Here is a 12,041-nt window from a genome sequence, read left to right as displayed (position 1 = left end):
TCTATATGAAAGCAAGCACAGTGTGGTATCAGCATGCTTTTCCAGCCAAATATTACCAGTAGTGCACTGGCAGTACCCTGAAGGTGCTCTGCCAGGTAAGTTGAATCTAGTACCCACAGGAGAGATTAAACCATGATTATAGGACTTACTAAGTTTTATTGATTCAGTTTGACCTCCTTTTCCTCTGTTTTTAAAAACAACTCTGGTCAGCGAGGATATCAACAGACATTATCTAAGACAGAACAATTCTCAGGTTGCAATAGGAGATTTTTGTTTGTGTTCTCTGTCATTTGATGAAAATGGCATATTATTTTGAACTGAATTAGTTTCAGTTTATATTGTGAAAATAAATGAAATAAACCCCCTAACATTTGAATAAACATGGGATTCATGTTCTAATTTACCATTCAAATGAATTAAGAGGAATTGTGTTTATTTTGTGCTGAAGTCTTAATCCTCTTTGTGAAAAATTGCACAAGTGGCCTAGAATAGATACAGTGAAATTTAATACTCAAAGAACTAAGACTTTAGTCCTTGTTCTTTTTTGAAGTGCTTAAATTTCCCTTTCAAATTCAATACAACCAAAATTTCACTTCAAAATTCATGGAAGTAGAGAGAATCTGCAAAATTCATTACTTGTAAACCCCACTCGTTTTTCAAGACTGGCATAAAAAACCTGACTGCTTTAAATCTTTCTCCAACTTCTTATTTCCTCCAGGGAAAGAAACAGAAGGATGCCCAGAGAAGGCATCACGTATTTTGGAGTATGTAAGGAAGCAGAGTTGGAGATATCTCACCCTTGCAGGTGCCACACAGCCAAAACCAGAAACCTGGAATTCTGAAATTGTGTTTGGATGCTGTTTCACACACTGTATTTATTTCTTTTTAGAAACAGGGAATCATGTTTCTAAAGATTTCAAACCTTTGCATCAAAAAGGTAATTTTTGCATGAATCGAATAATTAACATGAAGCCAGTCAGAAACAATGTTACTTTGCACCTATTTTCTAAGCAATTAAACTTAGCTTTTTAGATTATGATGTAATTTATTATCATTTTGTTATTAGTAGCTTCAAGAAGTGTCACATTTAAGGAATGGGTCCTTGAACTTTGCTAGATCTCCTTACCTGTTCATATCATCTAGATGTTCAGCAGCAAAATAAAAACTTTTGATCTTAGGATGGCAGGCTTTGAATGCACTGTAGAGGAAAAACATAATTAAAAAATGTAATGGCACAACTCTGTTTTGTTTTTTTTCTGAAATGTAAGATCACATGGTCACCAAGGAATGAGATGAGTTCATATTTGAGTTGCTGCATGCCCCCAAACAGTATATGAACGTACAACTTTTAGGATTGTGCCAGATTTCACCAAGTAAAGTGCTCTTCAACTACCCCTTTCTAAATAATTCTTGATTCATATGTGCATAAATAATTGTTCAACCATCACCTGCAGTGTACTGTATGTGGATAAAGTTAATCAGGTAAGGATATAATTTTACGTATCAGGTAATTTTGCTGATATACATATAGCTGTCATTTTTTTCTGAACAGAAAACTGACTAAACAATGAATTCAATACAACAGAAAAATTCTCAGTCCTTGTGATTTCTCACATCCCAATGACTTTGACATTACCTTTAGCAATAATGACTGCATTTCAAGCAGGAAAATGTGATGTGCTGACTGACTTCTGAAAAGCTGTCATAAATCAACACTGTGTTCATGAGGTCATCTTAAGCAATGGGCAATTACATCGCATCTTTTCTTTCCACCAAAGTAATCAACATGACTGGGCTGAGAGAATGACTGCATTTCATACATAATATGAAATAAATTACTAGAAAGAATCTTTTAACTATGTTGAATAAAGATTTATGGTGAAGTACCTGAAGAGGAAATGCATTTGAAATAATTAATAATTTACAGTAGAGAAGAATCATTTTGAGAATAATCTGAAGATGTCTCTTAAAAAAAGAACAAAAAATGTAACGGTCCCAAAGAAAATAAGGAAAACTGCAAACATGATACATGACGAGCATCATCACCATTTTTCTGAGACACAATGGATTTTATATATATACACACATATTTATATTATATAATAATTCTCTCTCTAATCCATTGTGTCTCAGAAAAATGGTAATGACGTTCTCCATGTGTAACATGCTTGCAATTTTCAATATATATGTCTGTGTGTGCACACAGATTTACACACATCTATGTTTTAGAAATCAGGCAAATGAAATTGCTAACAGCAAAGTTACTGCTAGAGAAGGTAACATAACATTGAGACTAAAACAATTCCTCTAATACATGACAGCATGACACAATTTTATGCAAGTCAAAGCAGATGTACAGTGACATCTGCTCAGTTTAGAAAGACATCATCAGGTTACTGAGACCTAAAACTGGACTTCTTAAAACTGTTACAGCATCTGTCATCTGGATTCTTAAGAGGGTTTTTTCCCTTTATCTGCCACCCAAGCAAAGAATCTTAATAACAGCATTTTATGTGCAGCTATTCAGTTGACACTAAATCAAGTAAAATCAAACCAAAACAATTTAAGCAGGGTGCAATTCTGAGAAATTAGTTGACTTTATGCTGCTGCCCCAACAGAAAAGAAAAAATGAAGCACTTTAACCATGTGGCCCAAGGACACAGGACAATAGGCCCAAGCTAACGTATGCTTTATTTTTTAAAATGCAGTTTCTATTGTCTGCCCTTTGAGACCAGCTTGAAGGGTGGAGTTCATCCTAAAGAGAGAGTCAGATCAACTGATACAAGGTTGGTGCTTTCTGTAGAACTGTAAGTACTACAAATCATACCACTTTACATTTGCAAATTATGTTTTGCACAAATTTCAGCAACTCCAGACTTGTTAAAAAAACCATACAAATCATTAGAAGGCAAGGCAAAAAATTTTTTAACAATAATGACTCTAAAAGTATCTCTGTGGGAGTCTACACCTGTCACATTGCTACATATGCCTGAATTTATCTAAATAATAAAAGGATTTGTGCAATGGCACAAATCTGGATTGCAGCATAAACAGATGAGAAGAAATGTTCTTTGAGACCTTTAGGTCATGTAACAAAAATACAACAAATCACTGCCATTCTTTTTTTTTTTTTTACTCTGACTCAGGACTGAAATAATGTCTCAGCAAACTTCGAGGTGATGCTAACTAATCTGGAGTTATGTTAAACACTGATGCCTGGCCATAAACTTGGGGACTTTCTTATTTGGATGGTCTCTGCATTATGCTTAAAGCTCTCTATTGAGCATAAAGCACACAAACACTCTCCAACCCCAACAAACAAATAAAAAAAATTACAACCCCAAACAGAAAGGAAAAAAAAGAAGAAAGGAAAACTAGGAAAATAAAGAGACAGAAGCAGCCAAGCAGTCTTCTTGCTCATAATTCATTTTGGTTTAGTCAAGCACTGTGATTCATGATGAAATGAAAAAATAGCCTCCTTTGGGCAAGATGGCACATACAACACAAAAAATGAATTTTCTTTTTCTGTATGAGCTTATTCTGTGATAAAACCTCATGACAATAGTAACAATGTCCATTATGTCCCTGTTTTAAGGGAAAACCTTGCCCTTTTTTCCACTTTTTTTATTGTATCATTGCATTACTTTTGAGCATGCTTACTATTTCTTGCGGCATTCACTGGCTCTGTCAATTTTAAATTCAGGTAGACTGATGAATCCTTCTGCTTTTTCATCCTGCAAAGATAGTTCCAGATATTACTGTAGCTAAAGTGTCAGAAAAAAAACCCCACCATGCTGAAAACTTACAAATATTTTCACTTGCCTGCTTCTTACGTAAGGAATACTAATGTCTGCTCCGCTCTGGCAAACCTCCCACAGAAGTCACTGGGACTTTTGCCAAAGTAGCAAGACAGATCCCTTGGTATAAAATACAATTTTAAATACCCAGTTTTCTGAAACAATTTCACAGCTGAACCAACATTTGAAAATATACAAAATGGCCAAATGTATTCTGTCAATTAGTTACCATAATTAGTTAATTTTGGGGGGAAATGGACTAATTAGTAAGGAGAAATGCAGCCTATTGTAAGAAATAGAGAAAAAAGCAATTTCAGTGTGTGTTGTTTATCATTTTATGTATCACAGCTAAGAGGCATATCTCTTCATCTACTTTCATCTCTCTACAACACTCAGAGTAACTCTGACCTTCCTCCCCTCTCCTCTAAAGACTTACACATAGTCTATTTTATCAGCTACTCAATCTCCCTTGACTTTTCACAGTTTGAAAGCATTATTTATATTAAGCTACTATTACATCAATAACACCGACTTTGTTATTTAACTGCTCATAACTTTGCATGCAAAATTAATACCGGATCATAGAAATGAAGCTGCAAAAAACACAAACGTATGTGAAGGAATTCCACAAAAATACATCTTTTTGTAAGAATTCAAATGGTTATTTATACCACATATGTAGTCCATATGATTATATGCCTTCTTAAAAATAAAAAAAAAGGCACAAATCAGCATATAAAACTGGAGATGGAACCATTATGTGGAAGGTACAGGGTTGTAACAGGTTCTGCATTAGCAGGTATTTTAAAATCAAAAATACACTTTTTAGAATAATCTTGCTATTTCTTCTTTGAATGGTTGCCTAGAGAAACAAGAGTTTGGCAAGAACAATGTTGGCTTGTCTGTCCACCTGCCACTGAGGCACCCCTTACCAGCCTTTCAGTCTACTGGTGATGACAGACACGGTGCTGAGGGAGCTGAGGTCTCAGAAATAACCAAACTCAGAAAATCTCAGGGAAACTTGGGACAGGGTGGGAGATGGAGGTGCTGAGAGCACTGCCCTCCACATGGGGAAATATGGCACACGTCAGAAGTTCCATCTGTTCCTTAGACCCAGCTGTTGACCACTCACTACGCTTGGAGGCATCAATTACTGCCCCGATGAAGACATTGTAGTAGCCAGGGGAGGGGGAATGGAGAGGAGGGAGTTAGGGTTACTGATCTGAAGCTGGGATCAAGGCACAAATGGAATGAGTCTGAGAAAACAGGCTCTGATAACTCTTGTCATGGAACAACTTGCTTTCTGTTTACACAGGGAAAAGTTGGGGATTGCTTTGAAAGGTTATGTACAAATGCTTGCTGTGATTAAAAGAACAAGTCCAGGACAGAGTGCATGCAGATGTTAACAATGGTTTTATCTCAGCATATTTACTAATGAGTCTAGTAAGATTTAAAATTAAGGTATCCTAACACTGGCAAAAAGCTTTGGTGCTAAAGCTGATATAACAAATGTGTACCAATGCAGAAAGTGTTGCATAATCAAAGCTGTACACAATTCAGCTGGGATGCTCCCATGCTTTTAAGTTCAGCATATATGAGCACTGAAATAGTATCAAAAGCTACAAAGAAGGAACAACAGGAGAACACAACTGAGAAAACAGAACTATCTTCCTTAATTGCCTAGCACAGATAAACAAGGAACACCAGGCAGCACAACATTAAAGTTTACACTCCCATGACTAAGCTTGAATGACAGGATTAAATAACTACCTTTTTGCTTTCAAGGGTTCGAGGATAAATTTATTCTGAACTGGTGTCATGAGGACACAGAAAACTGTGTTATTTCTCCGTGTAGTAAAAGGTGAATTGGAAGGAACAAATATCTTCAAACCTTAATGGTAATTTTGTCAGGCAGTTAATATTAATTTCAGTGTGATTATTTGTGTGAATAAAGTTACTAACATATATAAACACTGAAAGCATTGTTTTCCCACTAAATCATGACAACAGCACTACACAAAGCATTCGCTGAGACCATGAGTACAGATGTTTACCTCTTCATTGATATACCAATATAGAGATGTGTCCTTCAGGACAAACCAGTACTTTTTCCATTTTTGGGAGAAATAACTCTTGGCATCTTTCTTTTTCCAAAGCCAGCCTTCACAGTCCCCTCGACCAAGATCTTTACATGAGATCCGTCTTTTGCTTTTACCAGGAATAGGAGCTGAAAATGACAATGAGGTGATGTGAAAGCATTTGATTTTCCAGTAAATCAACAAGATACCTAATCAGAAAGCACTATATATTTGTTTAAGGAAATTAATTAAAAATTTCAGACTCAAATTGTCATGAAAAAGTTATTACAAGCATTCTATTTTGACCACAAAGCTTATGCACGCCACCGTAAGTTAAAAGCCAAAGCAAATCAAACCAAACCGTGTTCAGCACCTCAGAGCTCATATTCTATGGATAAGACCACAAGAAAAAAAAAAAAAGCTACACAGAAAGAGAAGACACTACAGAGAAAAGAAAGGCAAGATATTTAACAATAAGAAAAATGGTTATTTGTAATTTTCAACAGATTAATATTTCACATCAGAATAAAGCACACAACATATAAACTCATGTACGTCCCACTTGGTTGCCAAACACAACTATTTAAGTACTTCACAGGTATTTACAAATTTCTCTTTGCAGCTCCTTTTGAAACTAAACAGTTCCTAAGGCCTTTGTACTTCTGAATCAAAGGAGGAAAATTTACTATGATATAAATTACCTGAGAGCGTAGGTAATGAGCAAGTGCTGCAGTGAGGCATTACCTGAACACAGCTGGAAAAACCAACCCTGGCCCCAAAGAGGCTAGAGTCTAAGTATTCAAAAAAAAAGATAAAAGCAGATACATGAAGGTAGAGGAGCATTAGGAAACTATGAGACATCAGTAATGGACTAATACATTCTCAACATCATCAACTGAGCAGAATATATTATTGGAGCTAACAAGTTATAGTTCCTCACATACTGCAATACCATAAAATTAATCTCAACAGTTCTTTTCCAACCAATACATGAGAACAAATTTATTTTTTACCTTTGTTCTTCTTTTTACTTTTCTGCTGTAGAGAAGACTGCTGAAATGTCTACAAGAAAATCAAAATGGAAGAAGTGAAAATGCAATGTTTATATTTAACCACATCTTTATAATTAAAAAAATGTTACTGTGAAGTCATCGTCAGGTAACACCAGCCAAGAGACTTCTAGGCCTAAGAAAAAAGGTGATTTTAGTTCACCTGTTCATAAGGTTGTAAAGCAAAAGTACACTGTGAAACATCTTAAAACAGACCACCAATGAGTTTGCCAAAGCAACTGTAGTTTCTGTCCAAAATGGTCGCTCTCCTCTTGTTCTGTTAATAAAGAAGGAATGTCTTGCTTTGGTTACTGTGATACAGCCCATGTCTTTCTAACGTATACACTAAGTATTCTTGACATAGACACGTAAATATGCAAAATAACACACTGCCTAATGCAGGTGTGAAATATACAATGGTCATTAGACCATCAGACAATTTTCTCAGAACCAGGCCTAGTATTTTGAAACATACCAGTAAATTCCGCTAAATCGCAACAGAGAAAAAGTCTCCCAAATAAAAAGTCTGAACTTTATTTTTCTGACTTTATTTTTCACCATGTTGTAAGTGGAAATATTTCCCTCCAGTTGATCCACTCCCACAAACTAACCCATTGCCTCGGCAATGAGACATGATGGAAGTTACTCCTTTATTTAAGATCTTAGCTTATTAATAATAGCAATAAATATTAACACATTTTATAGCCATTTCTGTTGAAAAACTAACTTTGACTCAGATAAGCACAATCCCCATTGAACTAAAAAAATTATTCTGTTATTTATCAGACAAAATTTAAAGACATTATTTCACTAGTTTTGAATTTTAGTTTTTTATAAAGGCAGACAAACGTATTAGTGTTAAAACTAAGAAAAGGCTACATTAGTGTCTGAGTATTAAAACTTCCTATTTCAGCTTACCATGAATCAATACAGAAATCAATACTTTTGTGCCACTTGGTAAAAATAAATCTAAGCAAAAGCACTGACAGCTCTGCAATCCCAAATCCTGTTCCTAATAGGTGAGACAATCCCTCACCCTAGTTTACAAGACCAGGTTCAATTCAAAGAGCAGCTGTGGTTTTGCACATGGCATTTAGTGCTATGGCTTAGTTGACACAATGTTGTTTGGTCAAATGTTGGACTCTGCGACCTTGGAGCTCTTTTCCAACCTTAATGACTCTGTTCTAATTTTCTCCTCCCTGCTTCCCAGACCTGTGAGCTCATGTGCAGCAGACTCAGCTTTGAAGGGATCTTCTGCCTCACAGCTCAGAGATTCTCAAGCAGAAAAAACTAACATGCCATGGGGAAAAATTACCAGCAAGACAATAATTAGGTGTAATTAAAAAATTTAACTGACTTGCTAGATGTGCTGATCCCTTGGAGACTGTATCTGACTAAAGCTACTCCACTATATTGCCACCTCAGTGGGTCAAAATAGGCCTCCACTGGGAAGAAAAAAGGATCCTACTCATTTTCATTCCCTGTCTCTCGTCGTTTTCTTCCCCTACTGGTACCAATTAAATCAGCACCAGCTCTCAACAAACCAAGACAGCAACACCATCCCAACTTACATCACATGAAATATTTCAACCTGCAAAGGACTAGAAGAGACCTTAATGGCCCAGGAATAACAGAGTGGCTGAGCAGAAGTGTAAATAAATCCCTCTGAAAATTTTACCTAATTCAAACTGGCTGAAAAAATAGACACCTACAAATCCAAAACTTTAGCACTTCTCATGTCACAACTCAGACAATTTCATTCTGCTGGTTGACTTTTCTGCACTATTATTTTCACAGTGTCAAAGCAGAAAAGGAAAATCTCTGCTCCATTTTCTCACAAGTGATTCTGAGAGCAGGTGAGAACAATATGAAAAGCCTTCTCTTTAGATGTTTTGTCTGTAAATTGAACCTGCAAACCTGAGTTCACACCTCTCGACTTCTGAGTCAGTTTTTGGGAAGAAAGGGTAATGAAGGGGTATCAGTTTTTAATAGGAAGAAAGCATATAATTTAGATGTCTAACCACTTTCCCATACATTATGTTATACTGTAAAATAGAAAATTTTTATTGAATTCAGTTATTATTCTGAATTAGCTCATTGAATTAAATCACAATTAAGGGCAAATTCAACAACTGAGTGAAGCTCCTGGGAACTATTTCACCTGCAGTGATTTTAACTAACACTTTAGATTATTTTACATGGACTTCAGGCTTCAAGTTGACCCTTTGCTAAAATCCAGCACCAGCTTTTTTCTTAACACAGAAAATGTATATGTAATATAAAATATGTAATTAGAAAACAACAACAACAACAAAGAAGTGAGGAGGAAATCTAAAAATGCTTCTTCTGTTGCTTTTTAGTTTTAGTGACTTGAACACAGCCTCTTACCAGTTGTAAGGTAATGCTAAGTGCTGTTTTCTCAGTGGTGTTAGGAGGTCATGTCCTTCCTCCTGACGCAGCAAGGCTTGCTTTGAAGCCAACACTGGATCCTGTTCTTCAGGGTCATCTCTAACCGAGATCCAACTATCTCCAAAGAGGTAGATTCCACAGCTTCTTTAAACGACCTGTTCTAATGCTGGCCACCATCATGTTTCCCCTTTTACAGCTTATTTCTGTGATGTGGCAAATACGGAAATAATATAAATACTACTTCTTAATGCCATAAACCCTAAAAACATGGATTTACACCAAAGCAAGAAATGTATTTGTGCTAATGCAAACTTGCTGTAAGATACTGTTTAGCACTCACCCACACAGCCAGATTCAATGTATGTTCCCTGCATTTTGATTCTGATACATCTTGAGCTTTGAGCAATTGCTTTCCTAAACACCTTGTCCCAGTTTCCAAGAATCCATCTCCAACTAATTCTGAGAGCAAGCAAGAAATAAAATAGAAAGCAGCATTCCAGATTAAAGAAAGTTGTTAGTAACTCAAAATAATGAGTAAAATGGAAACAAGACTGACATTGAAGTATTAAATAGATGAGTACCTGAAGACAAGTGGAAATTGTCACTCCAGAACAATATTTGAAACTGTTTAATCGTATTCTGAATTACATGCTTTCCAGTTACTCGAAACACAACTAGAAAACTTCCCATTACCCAAAAGCAAGGTGTCACTTGTTGTTTAACATGTATCAAAACCCCTTTGAATACACTAAGACTCAGTGAGCTTTTTAGACACAATGCTTTTCTCCTGTAATAAGTGATCCTTGAAATTGTTCCATTTAATAATATACCTAGACTAAGACCTTTGACAAATGCATGTCTAAGTAGAATATCAAAGAAACATTTCATGTATGTAAAGGTCTGCCTTTCCTATTAGCAGCCTCAAAGGACATGTATTTTAAAAGGAATAAAACACCATTTATTAAAGGGATTTTTGCCATGTTTCTGGTTTGGTGTTTTGGTTTTGTAGGGTTTTTTTGTCTGTGGTTTTTTGTCCGCTGGGTTTTTCTTGCAGAGGAACTAGTGTACCTCGAGCCCTACCTCTCTGAGGTCTTAGCTGCACATTCCATGAGCCAATGGAGATTTCATTGTGAAGGGAAGAGCCATAACAGTTCCTCTCTTTATGCAACTGCTCATTACCAGACTTGCTATGCAGGTTGTATTTATTTTACAGTCTTCAAAATGATTGACAGAGTTCTGAAAGGCCAGCAGAAGACTGCACAGCTGTAAAGGGTAACCTGCCCCACAGTAAGCCTTTTAGAATTACAGCACAGCAACGCAGCTACACTGTAAAAAACTTACAGGTGAAGGCTCACACCAACCAGAGAGATCACCTCTGGCCTGTAATCATATTTACTCTTTAGCACAAAACTAATTCCATATAGGTGGTATAATCAATACTATCTGCATGCACACAATTGCACGTCAGCATCTTTGTATGTATAACACAACATTTTCAAGAAATGAGACTATCATGTTTTTGTCTCATTCTTAGAGTTATCCAGCTTTCTTTCCTGGGATAAAGTATTATTGGTTAGTACTACACCTTCTCTGTATCTGCTCAGAAGGGAAACGAGATTGAAAGTTAGTCGTTAATGTTCAGAAGCCTGAAAATGTATTTAACTTGTTTAGTAGTGATTTCATAGCTCTCTATTTGGAAAAATGTATTTAAATGAAAGTATGAAATTATTTAAGTTTCCAATTATTTTATTTGTTTCATGCCAGATAAGAAACTTAATAAATTGATCTTTCAATACTAATATTAAATTGGAGTTAAACTGGTATCAGAAGAGAAGAATGTTTGATAAAACTGTTACGATGAAAGTTAGAAAACTTCTATTCCAGTTGATAGCTCACATAAAAGTAGAAAACAAATAGACTGGTTATGGAAACGATAAATTTGAGAAGACTGCTTATTTTGACAACCCAGCCAAGAGGCTGAGGAAGATGTCTAAAGATTTGATGTCAGGCTGTTCCTTAGCGCTTCTCTAAGATCTAATATAAATTCCAGGTGTGACCAACAGAACATTACATCCATGTCCAAAAAATAGATATATTCTAATAGTTACAGAAACTCCTTCATGGTTACAGAATTTGTAGGTCTACCAAAAACTGAAGATTCTCTGAAGGTCTAGATTGGCCATGGCAATTAGTACTAAACTGGACAGCTCCTAAAATTCTCATTAAAGGGCTTTTTTGCTTCTCCACTTTTCTTCAGAGATTTTTCACTCACTCATTTAAAAAAAGCTGAAAGAGAGAACCAGGTTATGGAAAAAGTAATACCCAATTCTTCTACCCAAATTTGAGCTCAGTGTGATTGGAAGGGAAAATGCAGGTATATTTTTATAGTTTTATTTAGAGCTCAGGTCAAATCCAATTTTTCTCAAGCTGCAAGTTATGATACTAAGGAACTATTTACAGTAAGGCAGTTCCCCCCTGTCACTGTAAGATAGCTTTCTCTAGTTTCAGCAGGGTAGCTTGTAACACATCTGATTACTGGAACTTTCTGCTACAGATGGAAAAGCCAGTATCTGGGAAAAAAATGAAAGCTGGTTCTGCCAATTATATGATTGATCTCTCACTTTGAGAGATAGTTCTCAATGCTTTGAGAACACTGACAATGTTCTATTTTCACAGTTTTGATATATCACATAGACATTTCTCTGCAT

The 12,041-nt window shown here is 35.9% G+C and overlaps 1 protein-coding gene across 12 annotated transcripts in view; it reads right to left on the bottom strand.

Moving 5' to 3' along the window:
• The window catches only part of CNKSR2 (connector enhancer of kinase suppressor of Ras 2), a 208,597-nt gene that overhangs the window by 51,188 nt on the left and 145,368 nt on the right, over window positions 1-12,041 (bottom strand). For all 12 annotated transcript variants that reach the window (XM_032100802.1, XM_032100801.1, XM_032100804.1 and 9 more), the window contains 4 exons: window positions 6,889-6,937; window positions 5,852-6,024; window positions 3,661-3,734; window positions 1,127-1,198 (listed from right to left, as the gene is read on the bottom strand). In XM_032100802.1, coding sequence (XP_031956693.1) covers window positions 1,127-1,198; window positions 3,661-3,734; window positions 5,852-6,024; window positions 6,889-6,937 — 368 coding nt within the window. The remainder of the gene's footprint in view (window positions 1-1,126; window positions 1,199-3,660; window positions 3,735-5,851; window positions 6,025-6,888; window positions 6,938-12,041) is intronic.

This window comes from Corvus moneduloides, chromosome 2 (assembly GCF_009650955.1).
Source record: "Corvus moneduloides isolate bCorMon1 chromosome 2, bCorMon1.pri, whole genome shotgun sequence".
Lineage (NCBI taxonomy): Eukaryota > Metazoa > Chordata > Aves > Passeriformes > Corvidae > Corvus > Corvus moneduloides.
This window is presented reverse-complemented; position numbering and strand designations above follow the sequence as displayed.